The 17744-nt window shown below is 39.5% G+C and overlaps 1 protein-coding gene across 1 annotated transcript in view; it reads right to left on the bottom strand.

The window, feature by feature from the left end:
• Positions 1 to 1756: 1756 nt before the first annotated feature.
• LOC128695703 (uncharacterized) overlaps positions 1757 to 17744 on the bottom strand; it is a 31639-nt gene continuing 15651 nt past the window's right edge. The window contains exons 2-4 of the mRNA XM_070093249.1: positions 7243 to 7459; positions 5018 to 5356; positions 1757 to 2636 (exon numbers count right to left, since the gene is read on the bottom strand). Coding sequence (XP_069949350.1) covers positions 2370 to 2636; positions 5018 to 5356; positions 7243 to 7459 — 823 coding nt within the window. The 3' untranslated portion in view covers positions 1757 to 2369. The remainder of the gene's footprint in view (positions 2637 to 5017; positions 5357 to 7242; positions 7460 to 17744) is intronic.

Genomic DNA, 17744 nt, shown 5'->3' with positions numbered 1-17744 from the left:
TCCTTCCTTCAACATCACACACACACACACACACGCATACGTAGTTGGACCCAGGGTGCCAAAGGGGATAAAAGATACTAGAGCAGCGGAGATATTGTTTTATATAATGCACAGAGCGAAACGTTGTACAAATGAAGGATTTCACTGGTTTTGCGTCCTCATCAACTAAATAACAAAAAAAAAAAGGCACAATACCGTGCGGGTTATCTGTGTATCCTCATCAACTGTCGGTATCTTGACAATGTCTTCACCAAGGAGATAAGGTTCAACTCACAACTTCGATGGCGCGTTCTTCAGCATGTGTTGACGTTCGCGAATTCACGATTGAAGAACAACACCTCCGCCAGTAGACACTACCCAGGAAGTGAGGCTCTCTCGCTGGTAAGACTGAAACCAAGCCTATGCAATGGGTCAGTCTCCAGGTGGGTCTAAGACTGAAATATGAAGTTATCCAATGGGTCAGTCTCAGACATGTAAGGTGGAGCCTGAGTTTATCCAGTGGGCCTACCTCCAGGCTAGCAACAATGAAGACTAGGCCTATCCAGTAGATAAGCCTTTAGGCTAGCAATAATGAAGATTAGGCCTATTCAGTGGTTCGGTCTCTAAGATAGATAAAACTTGAAACTAGGCCTCACTATAGCAGCCATGAACATAGGGTTCCAGTGAAGGTTCCATAAAACACTGGGGCACCAGCACCAACACTTGAGCAAACAAGACAGGCTTCACTCGGGACTGATGTCTTTGGTATGATAAATATTAACAATGCTGGGGTGGACTGAATCTTCACTCGTAACCATCCCGTAGGGTAGGGTACAAACCCCACCCGTTCCCTCTTTGTTTGCAGTCGTGTTGTTATGATTTCGAGAATCATGATAGACTAAATAAAGTTCACTTTTTTTGCAGGTTCCCATGATGTCTTCCGGGGTAAGGGAGAACGCATCTCGTCTGCATTTGTCTATTATGAATAAAGATGGACACATAGAACACGCTGTATCCGGAGCTTTGTCAAGCTCCTGGAGAGCGAAACGTTGGCACGATAAAATGTCGCATCAGTTGCATTTGTGTCCTTTTACCTAACATTTTGTCGGCAATTTTACTTGATGAGTGCCCTTTTTCCTGCTTTTTCTCTGTGGTTCCAGACTAACGGGATGTCCTGTAGAGTGCAAGTGCCAACGTGAGGGCCGGCACATCTTGCAGACCACGTTCGAATCCTGCACGTCTTTTGTATATCCTTATATTTATTGTTAAGTTTGTTTGCACCGATATACCACAGTGACGTAGTGCATCAATGTGTCGTAGTGATGTGTGAGGCAGGTGGCCTATGGCGTTCCTTGAGTCAGCTGCTGCTGGCAGTATCTCCTTGTACGGGGACCAGAAGAGTAGAAAGAATGGCGGAAGATGGAGGGATAGAAAGTGGGGAAGAAAAAAAAAAGACATAGGGGGAAAAGGGAATGAGAGGTAAATAAAACAAGAAGGGGGGAGTTAATGGTGCTTTGGGTAACCAGCGCCAGCAATATTGGTCTATTCCGCTCTCGATTCACTTTTTATCCCTTTTATTTAAGAGTTTACCATTGTACGTATTCTTACAAAATATGGGACAAACCCGAAGTGCGCAAAAAAATAAGTTTGCTAAATACGCTCACTAGACTAATCGCCATCAACGCTGGTGGCGGCGGAGGTGGCGGCGGCGGCGGCTTCGATTCTACGTCTCCTGAGAGCCGCCCCTGCGTCACGTGACTAGATGATTGCAGCAGAATTTGTCTTTCTCTCTCTCTCTCTCTCTCTCTCTCTCTCTCTCTCTCTCTCTCTCTCTCTCTCTCTCTCTCTCTCTCTCTCTCTCCCTCTCTCTCTCACGACTGAAGATCCCCGCGCCAGCATCACCAACTCCAGGGAAGGAGAAGCAGATTCACGACTTTGCTTGGCCTGAGCGTCGATTCCACTTCTAAAGTTTTCGGCTCCGTCTTAAAATTATATTTCTGGGAAGTTGTTCTGGATTACCTGAAGCATCGATCAGTCCTTCATAAGCACCCGGAGTCACCAGGGACGACTCGATGTTACGAGGGATCGTTCAAAGTCACCAGGAACCACACAAAGGTCCCTAACGTTCACTCAGAATCACTAAACATCAAGACTAATTAAAATCATTCGCAGGACTAATTAAAATCATTCGCAGTATCAAATCACTTTAACTCTGCTTACAATAACATTCAGAGATCGCTTAGGGATCACTCAGAGACTATATACCACTCAGTGAGGTGTAATCAACACTATATATTTACAATTCTACCTGCAACAATTCGGAAACGGGACTTTCACTTCTCCAGAGATTATTGTACACAAGATATTACACACTACAGGGAGTGGAAGAGTTAATCTGCGCCGCCCATTATGGAGGCGATGCTGAAGGAGGCCAGGGAGGCGGAGGTCGACGCTCCCATATTTAGGGGCTCCTTCTGCGCCTTCGAACGGAACCGCTCCAGGAGGGTCGGAGGGCTGGAATGGTTGCTGTCACTGTCATCGTCGTCCAACAGGTCGTCTTTGCCAAAGTCGTCGTCATCCTCTTCCTCCTCCTCGTCGTCGTCGTCGAAGCTCACGCCAGTGGCTGGGTCGAGAGGATCGGCGAACGACCGATCGATCTGTGAGACACAAACAAAAATTTATTCCGAGCAACAGATAATTTTTTTTAAAGATTCGTGTAGACTCTATTATAAAGGCACTTTGTTATAAATCTGCACTATAAAAAACCTAAAAAAAAAAACTTAAGAAACTTGAAGACCTTTCGAAAGAATTGAAGACTTCTCAGATGACGTGAATTCCCGCTTAGAAACCTGAAGACGAATTTAAAACTCTGATAACGGTTTTAAACAGTGAAGACCCGCTAAAAAAAGACCTTAATAACCACTAAAAAAAACTGAAGACCTGATAAAAGACCTGAATATCCTCTAAAAAAAAAAAGACCTGAAGACACTTTAAAAAATCTGTTTACCTCTTGATATATCTAAATCTCCTTGGTTAAATGTTACTACTGTACTTCCCTCGTACGACCACATGATCTGAATCGACTATACTACTGTAACGATCGTGCATTCAGTTCACATCATTGGTGGAAGCCTAATATCACGTAAATTGTCGCCCGTCTAGTGAGTTGCCATTCCCCTGAAGCACAGGACTCAATCTATATAGATTGAGTCCTGTGCTTCAGGACTGTGCTTCAGGACTGTGCTTCAGGACTGTGCTTCAGGACTGTGCTTCAGGACTGTGCATCAGGACTGTGCTTCAGGACTGTGCTTCAGGACTGTGCTTCAGGACTGTGCATCAGGACTGTGCTTCAGGACTGTGCTTCAGGACTGTGCTTCAGGACTGTGCATCAGGACTGTGCTTCAGGACTGTGCATCAGGACTGTGCATCAGGACTGTGCTTCAGGACTGTGCTTCAGGACTGTGCATCAGGACTGTGCTTCAGGACTCTGCTTCAGGACTGTGCTTCAGGACTGTGCTTCAGGACTGTGCCTCCACCACCCCTGGCTCTAGCTGCCGGATGAGTAAAACACATATGTGCAACTCTCAAGTATCTATATTTTCAACAGTAAAGGTACCTAGGTGAGGTACCTGTGTCTCACTCAACTTGTCGGTACTGTGTACCATTAATAATAATAATAATAATAATAATAATAATAATAATAATAATAATAATAATAATAGTAGTAGTAATAATATTTAGTCAAGGTGATCACTATGAGCTAATCTTGAAATGGTCAAGATTAGTGGATGGAGGATCGAACGTCCATCACTTCTAAATAACCCATGAGGGTTTAGTGCTTCTGTACAAGAGAATCTCGATGGTCAAACTGAGTTCACAACGAGAAAGATCAAACATGTGTAACGACGTAGTAACTTGGTTAACTAGGAAACTATTAACATTATGACAACTTTTGTGTAGGGGGAGGGGGAGCGCTAAACTTGTAAGGTGATACAGCCACTGGGAGGACTGGGAGGCAGTTTTAGTCCAAGGAAAGGGAGGGTGAGTCCAATTTCTTGGATCAAGAGCCCTCTTCGGCATCAAGGACTCCCTGATGTCGTTAAGAGGTGTCACTACTTGACAGAATAATAACTTACTGCAGTGAGAGAATCTTTTACAGTTAAATAACACTGCGTCAACATGCGGAGCCCAAGACTCTTCAGTATATTACCGGAAGAAAGACTGAAGTTTTGAAGGTGAACAGCATCCTGTCACAAGTGCCGCTGCAGGCAGCTAACACAGCCAGCCTGATTGACCAGGCTGGCATCAGGCAGAACCCTCGACACCAGTCACAGGTAAAACATATGAAAGAACATCATTGCCAACAACGCCTCCCTCAGGACAAGCTTTATCAAATTATTTTATTATCTGAAGCTTCAAACCCGCGTGGGTCATTCAACTCATGAGGTAGTGGAGGCTCAGTCCTCCGTCCACTAACCCACGAAATGCACTGCATGTTAATGGCTTTTATTGTGCCTAACAATATTTTATTACGTGTAAACTACAGTACCTGTATACTGCAGAAAAAAAATTGTATATGCATTAGAAATATAGATACTTTATTCTCCCAGGCAGACTCACCCCCGTCTGTCAGAAATATAGAATAATAACACTAAATATTCGTTATTCTTATTAATAGATGCTACTGTTGTTAAATTTGTAAATATATAAGCCGTTTGATGAGCCGGTCATCACTGGTTGTTGCTCAGTTTATGTGAGAAAACGTGTGTGTGTGTGTGTGTGTGTGTGTGTGTGTGTGTGTGTGTGTGTGTGTGTGTGTGTGTGTGTGTGTGTGTGTGTGGGCCTGTCAAGGCCTTCCCTGCTGCAAAAAAATGTCTGAGTAATGCGAAGGTCACTGCAAACGTGTGTGTGTGTGATGTCAAATCCAAACATGCTGAATGGAGTGTTTGGATATTAGTGGACGTGTGTGGCCGACTCAGCAGCCTCAGGACTCAACACGAACAAAACATTCTGCCTCAGACAGATCCTGACGACCCACCTTAGAGCGTTTACCAGACCGGGCCGCCTCCTCCTCGTCACTTCTGCTGCTGCTGTAGGCGCGGGCGGCAGCGGCTGCCACAGCGACGGCGGCGAGAGTGGCGTCCTTATCGGCATCGTCGTCTCCTGTCGCAGTTGAGGCTCCGGGAGAGGAGAGCAGGTGATGATTATGGAGGTGGAGATGGTTACGGGAGGCGGCGGGGGAAGAAGGAGGTAGGTCGAGACCTAGAAGGGACACGTCAGAAGATGTCGGAGGCAGGGAGCTGAGATCGAGGTCGAGTGGCGACGTCAGGTTGTGCGTCAGGGCGTGGCGTCGCAAGTCACAGTTGCGACGGAACACCTGCGAAGGGACGGGAGGAGAGGGAGGGAGGGAAGAACAAGGCCACAGTCAACAGATGTTACTGATATTCCTGGATATTTATCAGCTTCTGAGCCGTCACCGAGCCTTGGCCGGTTACCCCGTCTCTATCACTGCCTCACTCGCACCTGCCCTCCACGGGGTCCCACACCTGTTCTAACTTAATTTATGCTGGGGGCAATGTCCAAGTTATTAATATATATATATACTGGACGCCGAGTGTAACCTAACTGAATATACATTTGCTATTCTTTAACAGCCTGCCAAATTACACGGCTTTGGTACATCCTAAGACTTGCATTCATGGCTGGCAACAATGTTTTACAATCTGTGTTCACCGTGAACAATGAACAGCTTTACTGACAGTAATGCTTAAAAATATAATATCATTATTAATTATTGGTATTATTATTATTATTATTATTATTAGTAGTAGTAGTAGTAGTAGTAGTAGTAGTAGTAACATTATTAATATCAAAACTAAACGCTAAACAGCGCTAAGCAGCCGATTCAATAGTATTAGTAGTTGTAAATCAGCAATAGTAGTAGTAGTAGTAGTAGTAGTAGTAGTAGTAGTAGTAGTAGTAGTAGCAGTAGCAGTAGTAGCAGTAGTAGTAGTAGCAGTAGTAGTAGTAGTAGTAGCAATAGTAGTAGTAGTAGTAGTAGTAGTAGTAGCAGTAGCAGTAGTAGCAGTAGTAGTAGTAGCAGTAGTAGTAGTAGTAGTAGCAGTAGCAATAGTAGTAGTAGTAGTAGTAGTAGTAGTAGTAGTAGCAATAGTAGCAGTAGCAGTAGTAGCAGTAGTAGTAGTAGCAGTAGTAGTAGTAGTAGTAGCAGTAGCAATAGTAGTAGTAGTAGTAGTAGTAGTAGTAGTAGCAGTAGTAGTAGTAGTAGTAGTAGTAGCAGTAGTAGTAGTAGTAGTAGTAGTAGTAGCCGTAATAGAAGTAGTTGTTGCAGTAGTAATAACAGTAACAGTAATAATAGTATGAGCAGCAGAAGTATTTGTAACAATAATAACATTGACATTAATGGTAGTCGAATATTCTTCAAAATATTTTTTATTCTAGAACTTCGTGCGCTGTATAGCCCTTGTGGTTTAGCGCTTCTTTTTTATTATAACAATAATCTAGAACTTCGTACTATGTCTAAAACCTCGCACTATGTCTAAAACCTCGCACTATGTCTAAAACCTCACACTATGTCTAAAACCTCGCACTATGTCTAAAACCTCGCACTATGTCTAAAACCTCACACTATGTCTAAAACCTCACACTATGTCTAAAACCTCGCACTATGTCTAAAACCTCGCACTATGTCTAAAACCTCACACTATGTCTAAAACCTCGCACTATGTCTAAAACCTCACACTATGTCTAAAACCTCGCACTATGTCTAAAACCTCACACTATGTCTAAAACCTCACACTATGTCTAAAACCTCACACTATGTCTAAAACCTCACACTATGTCTAAAACCTCACACTATGTCTAAAACCTCGCACTATGTCTAAAACCTCGCATTATGTCTAAAACCTCACACTATGTCTAAAACCTCACACTATGTCTAAAACCTCGCACTATGTCTAAAACCTCGCATTATGTCTAAAACCTCACACTATGTCTAAAACCTCACACTATGTCTAAAACCTCGCACTATGTCTAAAACATCGTGTCACCTTCCCACCCCACCAGGTGAAAGAGATCACACTCTCCAGGAGAGAGAGTACAACGGCGATAAAAACACCGAAAATTAATTAAAGCAACATTTCGCTCACGGAGAGCTTTATCAACCTTGACAAAGCTGCTGGTGGGCGAAATGTAGTACTTCCAGCACTCCCCAGGTGAGGCGATGACCCCCTTCCTCCTCCTCACCTTGTCACACTGCGGGCAGGTGTAAGGTTTGATATCTGTGTGAGTGAGCAGGTGGGTTTTGAGGTTGCTGCGTTGATTGAAGCTTCTGCCGCAGGTGGAACACTTGTGCGGTGACTCTTCCATGTGGAGGATGCGGTGGACAGCCAGGGTGCGGCTCTGACAGAAGCCTTTACCGCAGTCCGTACACTTAAAAGGCTTCTCTTTGCTGTGAATATACCTGCACGAAGGGACAAAACAGTGTTAAAGAAAATAATAAATAATATATATATATATATATATATATATATATATATATATATATATATATATATATATATATATATATATATATATATATATATATATATATATATATATATATATATATATATATATATATAAAGGAGGAGTTTTGGGATATTAGCAGTTTGGAGGGATATGTTGTGTATCTTTATACATATATGCTTCTAAACTATTGTGTTCTGAGCACCTCTGCAAAAACAGTGATTATGTGTGAGTGTGGAGAAAGTGTTGAATGATGATGAAAGTATTTTCTTTTTGGGGATTTTCTTTCTTTTTGGTTCACCCTGCCTCGGTGGGAGACGGCCGACTTGTTGAAAAAAAAAATATATATATATGTATATATATAATATATATATATATATATATATATATATATATATATATATATATATATATATATATATATATATATATATATATATATATATATATATATATATGTATATGTATATATATATATATATATATATATATATATATATATATATATATATGTATATATATATATATATATATATATATATATATATATATATATATATATATATATATATATGTCGTGCAGAATAGGTAATACTTGCTATTTTGGTTTAAACAGCAACTCCCCTTTTGCCGAATAAGACAAGGGAAAATTTGTGTTGGCAATAATTTGGCAAAAAATCATTCTGGACCTAACGAAAAAAATACATTTCATTTTGTTTGTTTATAATTAAATTATTGTAAACTTATCTAAAATAAATTTTTGTTTGACTAGGTTAAATTAAATTGCGCTTTTTATAATAAGGTTAGGTAAGTTTTCTAAGGTTCTTTAGGTACAAAATTATTATTTTTTTTCAGCAACTTGAATGATATATATATATATATATATATATATATATATATATATATATATATATATATATATATATATATATATATATATATATATATATATATATATATATATATATATATATATATATATATATGTCGTGCCGAATAGGCAGAACTTGCGATCTTGGCTTAAATAGCAACGCTCATCTTGCCATATAGGACAAGCGAAAATTTGTGTATGCAATAATTTCGCCAAAATCATTCTGAACCTAACGAAAAAAATATATTTTACTGCGTTTGTTTAGTATTAAATTATTGTAAACAAATCTAAAATATATTTAGTTGGGTTAGACCAAAATAAATTGCTCTTGTTATAATAAGGTTAGGTAAGTTTTCTAAGATTCTTTTGGTGCAAAATTAAAAATTTTTACATTAACATTAATGAAAAAAAAATATATCTTTAAACGTATAAGAGAAAATTTCTGAAAGGACTTAATTTTAAATGAGTTCTTGCTAATTGGCCAGTTTTACATATTCGGCACTACATATATATGTATATATATTTATATATATGTATATATATATATATATATATATATATATATATATATATATATATATATATATATATATATATATATATATATATATATACATTCTTCAACTTACCAGCCATATCCCACCGAGGCGGGGTGGCCCAAAAGGAAAAACGAAAGTTTCTCCTTTCAAATTTAGTAATATATACAGGAGAAGGGGTTACTAGCCCCTTGCTCCCGGCATTTTAGTTGCCTCTTACAACACACATGGCTTACGGAGGAAGAATTCTGTTCCACTTCCCCATGGAGATAAGAGGAAATAAACAAGAAGAAGAACTAGAAAGAAAATAGAAGAAAACCCAAAGGGGTGTGTATATATATGCTTGTACATGTATGTGTAGTGTGACCTAATATATATATATATATATATATATATATTTATATATATATATATATATATATATATATATATATATATATATATATATATATATATATATATATAGTGAGGGATATACATTGAGAGACATATATACTTATCGCTGCATATACACAGACACACACACACTTATCTACATATATGCCACGTCGATCAGAAACACCTAAGCACCTTAAAATTAGGAAGTTAGAAATATACACATAATTGCAACAGTTAACTACAGGTAAGAACAATTACAACAATAACAACAATTAACAGTAATAACAACTATTAACAACAACAGTTAACAGTTAGACTCAGCACTCTCATTTTACCTCGTTAACCTTATTCTAACATGTATTATAACCCTAGCAAAACTAACCAAGAAATCTATCTATAAGTTTGCGATGGTCAGTGACTATCTATCGCGAACTTATTGAAACATGTGAGTGACATATATTCCCTCCGTAAACACCTGTCATTTCTTTGAACATGTGAACATAGTGGTGTGTATTTGACAGTGTATACACTCCGATATGTTTTTATTTCTTTGTTTATGTACACCAGGATGTGTGCATCTCTCGAGGTATATATCCCGAGATGTGCTTATCCGTCAGGGTATATACACCCTGATGTATCTAGTAGAATGTATACACTGAAAGGCGCATATCTCTGAAATGTATACACACTGAGTGGTGTCTTTAGTGAATATACAAAGAGAATTGTGTATCTTTCCGTGTATACACATCAAGAATCTTATGTCTCTCAGTGCATATACACCGAGAGGTATCTCTACGTATATACACACCGAGATTCGCGTATCTCTTAGTGTATATACACAAAGAAGTATCTCTCAGCATATATACACCAAACATTAGCTCTAATCCTGGGATGAGTGAGTTGCTCCTGGTATTAGTGTATGGAACTGGGGCTATACTGACCTACGTATATTCAAAGAATATCTAAGCTAACTTATCAGTCCCCAAGAGAGCTATGTCATCATTCTGTGAATCAAATTACACAACCTGTGGAAAAGTATTCCCGGCGGGTGGAAACATTTCGACACGTTTCCTTACACCTGTTGTCCTGTTCACCTAGCAGCAAATAGGTACCTGGGTGTTAGTCGACTGGTGTGGGTCGCATCCTGGGGGACAAGATTAAGGACCCCAATGGAAATAAGTTAGACAGTCCTCGATGACGCACTGACTTTCTTGGGTTATCCTGGGTGGCTAACCCTCTGGGGTTAAAAATCCGAACGAAATCTTATCTTATCTTATCTTAGCTTTCGTTTTCGCCTCAAAATTGAGACCATCTTCGATCGGCTTATTAGTTCGGACTGCATCGTAGCGTCGGCCACCACGGATGTTGCGACATGTATAAAAATGTTGAAAAACGTCAGATAAAAGAAGATATAGACGTAGGTGGTTTAATGTGGTTAGGTTAAGTTAGGTGAAGCATAGCGCACGCTCCCCGCCACTCACCTGTCATTAATTATCCCAACAGCCGCCAGAGGGCTTGTGATGGGGGTTGCCACCTCGCTACTTCCCAGGCCACTACTTGCCACTTATTTACATATAAATACCCCCGAAAAACACGCCGTTTATTAAATCAAGCCTCCCGTCATGGAACTTTTCCTCCTAGTGAATAAATTAAAACCATTAACGCCGTCCCTGTAAATAAAATATATATATATGTGTATTGGTTTTAAAAACGGGTGACGCTAGGAAATAGTTGCCACCAACTGCCACAACCATTTTTTTAATGTTTTTTTTTCTGGTGCAAAGGTTGTTGGTTGGTTAATAGGGTTTAAAGCCTATCGACTGCACGAGGGTTATTAAGGCTGCACGTAACCTTTTTCACCACCAGTCAAGAGTACTTTAATGCTTAAAATAAAGATTAAATCAAACTCTCAGTGTACATAGGCTGAGAGAAATCCCCTTCTCACTATATATATAAAATATAGGGAGGTACCACTTCTAGAAAAAAAAAAAACTCTAGAACTGTCCTGGGGACCCTCATCCTCGGAGAAAAGAATAAACTTGCTTCAGGGAAAACTCAAGGTTCTCCCTGAAGCTGTTTGAGAATTTTCTCCTACCACCCATATATATATATATATATATATATATATATATATATATATATATATATATATATATATATATATACGGTGAAAGAGAGCCACCTCTGAGTGTATATATCCTGGTGGTGCTAAAGAGCGATTAAGAGTCATTGGTATTCTGTGAGGCAGAAATTAATGGGACTATCAAGGCTAATGTTAATATGTTAATATTTTTACCCCCATGCACGGCAGTCCTCCGTCGTTAAATATTCATATAATCCAAGTAATTAGCATAAATAGCACGTCGTGAGTCATGGTAAAGCTCATTTTAGCGAGTACCTTGAAAAGGTCCTCCTCCCCCTCCACCTCCTCGACAGTTCAAGGTCCAACTTTTCGACGATTTAAAAGGTCTTCTTTAACAGTTTAAGGTCCTCTTTTTCTCTGGCTTAAAAGGTCTTATTATTCTTCTTCTTCAGCCGTCTCCTCATTATTGGACTCAAGAAGCCTACTGTGTAGACGATACGTTTCGGAATGAAGACACCTGAGTGTTGTACGTGTCTTACTTATTCGTCGGTAAACTGTACTTATTATATATTTTCAACAACTCAACTGCTGAAGGACTGACATTTTTTTTTCCGCTAAAATATTTTTCTAGATTGTTTAGATGTCCAGTGAGGAGGGAAGTAGGGTAGGAGGGAGGGAAGGAGGGAGGGAAGTAGGGTAGGAGGTAGGGAAGTAGGGCAGGAGGGAGGGAAGAAGGGCAGGAGGGAGGGAAGTAGGGCAGGAGGGAGGGAAGTAGGGCAGGAGGGAAGGAGGGAAGGAGGGAAGTAAGGCAGGAGGAAGGGAAGGACAGAGGGAAGGAGGAAGGGAGGGAGCACCCACCTCCCTCCACTAATCACAAAGGTTTGGTCACACTATGCAGACTTGCAAAGTGCGAAGAGTGGAGGGACTACCTCCAGTACTCCGTCCATATATATCCCCGTGGCACTATCTACCCTCGCCAGTACAGAGAGAGAGAGAGAGAGAGAGAGAGAGAGAGAGAGAGAGAGAGAGAGTGGCCTATGACTCTATCATGAAAGTAGTATAGCAATATATTCCAACCAACCATATATTTTAATTTTCTGTTCTTGAATCAGGGATTCGACCCTGACGTACACGAGACCTTAAACGTTGTACACAACCATCTCATTATTTCCTCTTTGTTGTGTGTTTGTATGTGTGCAGACGTGCTATAAGAGGTGATATCATAAGGGAATAAAAGGAGAATCCGAAAAGGGGGATTCAATTCGTTCCAGTCTTCAGTAAGACGGACTCAATCCTCTTCAGGCCTCGCGCTCTCACTGTCGCCAGAGAATCCCATTTATCGGAGATAATCCATAGCATGTTTTTCGTATTTTTCACTTTGTCCTAACAAAAATATGTGAGTTATAACGTTCCTGCCGATTTTTTAGGTAATATAAACGAGGCAGTGTGGTGAAATGTACGATAATGGAGCAGAAAAAACGGAGTTTTGAGTGGAATGACGGTTACAGTTGAACATCACGAGTACCTGGGTTGATCCCACTGGCGTGCCCGACGATGCGAACTGCCCCTTCAACACTTGTTGTCTCCCAGTCAATGACCCGCGCACCTCCTGCATCCTAATGTCCTCTCTCACACCCTCCTTGCGTCCCTGCCTGTGAGCGTGTATACATCTACGTATGTTTATACATATGTTTATGTATTTGTTTATACATATGTTTATGTATTTGTTTATACATATGTTTATGCATATGTATGAACATGCGTGTGCGTTTGCATCGTGCCACGATCACGCAAATATAGCCATAACGAAAGTAATTCGACTTGCACGCTAGCGGGAGGTTGAGGGGCAGCCATTGATCATGGCGTTGTGCGTTTAAAACTGTGTTAAGATGCTATCTTGTCCCCACGCTTTGCACGCCACCCTCTCCCTCCTCTATCTTCACTCTCCCACCCTCTATCGCATCTTCGTTTTCTTAATCCTTCTCTTCATGCATTTCTTTCCCCTCTTCACCTTGGCAATGGGGTTCAGTCCCACTGGTTTCATTTGTCTGTTTATAGACGACTGTATCTTTCTGCCGGGAGGTTGGATCAACTTATCTACATACAACCAACGGAATCCCCTTGCCGGTGGAGTAGATCCTACAGTTTTCACTTGTCTGTGTGTGTATTCTTTTCGTATGGAGTTAGATTCTACATATTTCACCTCCCTGTGTATAAACAACTGGAATATCTTGCTGGGGTGTTAGATCCCACAGTTTCACTTGTCTGCGTACAAACGACGAGCACATTGAGCAGTGGGACTGGTGTACTCAGGGGTATGTCCATCACCAGACGAGTCAGCAATATAGTGGACGCAGGACGCAGGGATCATCTTGGTGGACATCTAGTTCACGATACTTTGCGTGTATTTTCAATGTTCTTATTTGCGAGTTTGGTTACCAGAATTACCCTGAAAATATAGGCCGATTACCAGGAAATATAGATCATAATGGAAGTAAAGGTCAGTTGCCATTACAGGATGAGTCATTTAACATGAAATTATAAGTGAAATTATAGGTCAGTTACCCTGAAAGCAAATGTTAATTTTCCAGAAGTATCAGTTAATTATCCTGAAAATGTGGGTTAAATACCATCACAGCATGGATTCCTGTTCCAAATTATGTTACATTAACCCAAGATTCCTAGTTAAAGAAACTCGCTGAAAGTAAGACGAGCTTTTACTTCTAAGTTATTATATATATATATATATATATATATATATATATATATATATATATATATATATATATATATATATATATATATATATATATATATATATATATATATATATATATATGCAAGGAATTCGCAAGGGCAGGCGAAATATACACAAACACTGATCTCTGGCCGAAGGTGAGAATGGTATAGCACTGCGTTCCTTGTTCCAAGGTTCGTAGGCTCGAGTCTCCTTCGGCCAGAGATCAGTGTTTGTGTATATATCGCCTGCTCTTGCGAATTCCTTGCATTGTCAAAATCTCTAGTAAGGCTGATGCATGCAGGGGATGAGATAAAAAGCTGTAAGCCTTCTATGGCATGAAAAATTAATTTTAGGTGTTATATACCGTCCCCCAAATTTAGATAGGGACCAGGGGAGACTACTATGGGAGGAAATTGTTAGGGCCACAAGGCACGATAATGTAGTAATTCTAGGAGACTTTAACTTTAGTCATATTGATTGGAATTTCTTGACTGGGAATTTAGAATCATACGACTTCTTAGAAGTAGTTCAGGATTGTTTTTTGAAGCAGTTTGTGACAGAATCTACAAGGGGTAATAACCTGCTTGACTTAGTTCTGGCAAACAATGAATCCCTTGTTAATAATTTAGAAGTTTCAGAGGAACTGGGTGCTAGCGACCACAAATCAATTACATTTAGCATTGAATGGAAGTATGATAGTAGGGATAACTCAGTAACGGTCCCAGATTTTCGCTTAGCAGATTACGATGGGCTTAGGGAACTCTTATCATCTGTTGACTGGGGTAACGAAGAGAGCTATCAATATGACAGTTTTCTGAACACAATACATGCTGCTCAAAGAACGTTTATCCCTTATAAGGAAATTAGATCAAATAGAAATGACCCAAAATGGATGAATAGGCTGAAATATCTACTAGGGCATAAGAAAGGAATTTATAGGCGTATCAAAAGAGGTGAGGGTCATCTTATGAATCAGTATATTGATATTAAGAGGGACATTAAAAAGGGGATAAGAAAAGCTAAAAGGGACTATGAAATTAAAGTTGCTAGGGATTCTAAAACTAACCCAAAAAGTTTTTTCCAGGTCTATAGAACAAAAGTTAGAGATATGATAGGTCCCCTTAAAAATAACTATGGGCATCTTACTGACAAAGAGAATGAAATGTGCTTGATTTTAAATAATTATTTTCTGGTTCAGAGAACAGAATGGTTCTCTGAACCATTCATCTACAAACCTGTCAGACACTGCATCTACAAATTATTTTCTCTCAGTTTTTACACAGGAAGACACTAATAATATTCCAGTAATTAATTTTTATAGTGGGCCAGAAGAAGATAAATTATGTAACATCACAGTCACTAGTGAAATGGTTGTGAAGCAGATAGACCTACTGAAGCAAAATAAGTCACCGGGTCCTGATGAGGTTTTTTCAAGGGTTCTTAAGGAATGCAAAATGGAAGTCTGTGAACCATTAACTAATATTTTTAATTTATCTCTTCAAACAGGTGTAGTGTCTGATATGTGGAAGATGGCTAATGTAATTCCTATTTTTAAAACAGGGGACAAGTCGTTACCGTCAAATACCGCCCAATAAGCCTGACCTCAATTGTAGGCAAATTACTAGAGTCAGTTATAGCTAAGACTATAAGAAGCCATATCGATAAGCATAGCTTGATTAATGATACTCAGCATGGATTCACAAGAGGCCAGTCTTGTCTAACTAATTTATTAACTTTCTTCAGTAAAGCTTTTGAGGCTGTTGACCACGATAAAGAATTTGATATCATTTACTTAGATTTTAGTAAGGCATTTGATAGAGTTCCGCACCAAAGACTGTTAAAGAAAATAGCAGCTCATGACATTGGGGGAAGGGTGCTCTCGTGGATCGAATCATGGCTCACAGATAGGAAGCAGAGAGTGTCCATAAATGGGTTTAAATCCGAGTGGGGATCAGTAACAAGTGGCGTTCCACAGGGATCAGTCTTGGGCCCGTTGTTGTTTATAATATATATCAATGATCTTGATGAAGGAATTACTAGTGATATGAGCAAATTCGCCGATGACACAAAGATAGGTAGGATAATTGATTCAAACGTAGATGTTAGGGAACTTCAGGAGGATTTAGACAAACTCTATTCTTGGTCAGAAAAGTAGCAGATGCAGTTCAATGTAGATAAATGCAAGGTTCTGAAGCTCGGGAGTGTCCTTAACCCTAGCACTTATAAGTTAAATAATGTAGAACTTAGCCATACAGATTGCGAAAAGGACTTGGGGGTTATGGTAAGCAGCAACCTTAAACCAAGACAGCAATGCCTGAGCGTACGTAATAAGGCAAATAGATTATAGATTATAAGGCAAATAGATTATAGATTATATCAAGAAGTGTAAGCAACAGAAGTCCAGAGGTCATACTGCAGCTTTATACATCGTTAGTAAGGCCTCACCTATATTATGCACCTCAATTCTGGTCTCCATATTACAGAATGGATATAAATTCGTTAGAAAACATTCAGCGTAGGATGACTAAATTAATACATAGCATTAGAAATCTTCCTTATGAAGAAAGATTGAAGACCCTTAAGTTGCATTCACTTGTTAGACGAAGAATGAGGGGAGACCTGATCGAAGTGTATAAGTGGAAGATAGGTATTAATAAAGGGGATATTAACAAGGTCTTGAGGATATCTCTCCAAGAGAGAACCCGCAGTAATGGATTTAAATTAGATAAGTTTAGATTTAGAAAGGACATAGGAAAGTATTGGTTTGGAAATAGGGTAGTTGATGAGTGGAACAGTCTACCTAGTTGGGTTATTGAGGCTAGAACTTTGGGTAGTATCAAATTTAGGTTGGATAAGTACATGAGTGGGAAGGGTTGGATTTGAGTGGGACTTTCATACCAGAGCTTATTTCTTGGGTAGCATTGAAAATTGGGTTGGGCAAATGTTTTGTTAGTGGGATGAATTGCAAAAGACCTGCCTAGTATGGGCCAACAGGCCTGCTGCAGTGTTCCTCCTTTCTTATGTTCTTCTTATGTTCTTCTCCCTGAAAGCTGGCTGCCTTGGATCAACGTTTAGCGCAAGCTGGACTCCAAGGTATTGGTCCAGTGTGGTGAGATTGGTATAGCACTGCGTACCTTGTTCCAAGGTTCGTAGGTTCGAGTCACCTTCGGCCAGAGATCAGTGTTTGTATATATATATATATATATATATATATATATATATATATATATATATATATATATATATATATATATATATATATATATATATATCTTTCAACACACCGGCCGTATCCCACCGAGGCGGGGTGGCCCAAAAGGAAAAACGAAAGTTTCTCCTTTTACATTTAGTAATATATACAGGAGAAGGGGTTATTAGCCCCTTGCTCCCGGCATTTTAGTCCCCTTTTACAACACGCATGGCTTACAGAAGAAGAATTCTGTTCCACTTCCCCATGGAGATAAGAGGAAATAAACAAGAACAAGAACTAGCAAGAAAATAGAAGAAAAACCAGAGGGGTGTGTATATATATGCTTGTACATGTATGTGTAGTGTGACCTAAGTGTAAGTAGAAGTAGTAAGACGTACCTGAAACCTTGCATGTTTGTAAGACAGAAAAATGGACACCAG

This window comes from Cherax quadricarinatus, chromosome 42, assembly GCF_038502225.1.
Source record: "Cherax quadricarinatus isolate ZL_2023a chromosome 42, ASM3850222v1, whole genome shotgun sequence".
NCBI classification, from domain to species: Eukaryota; Metazoa; Arthropoda; class Malacostraca; order Decapoda; family Parastacidae; genus Cherax; species Cherax quadricarinatus.
The sequence above is the reverse complement of the archived record's forward strand: the minus strand, read 5'-3'. Positions and strand labels throughout refer to the sequence as shown.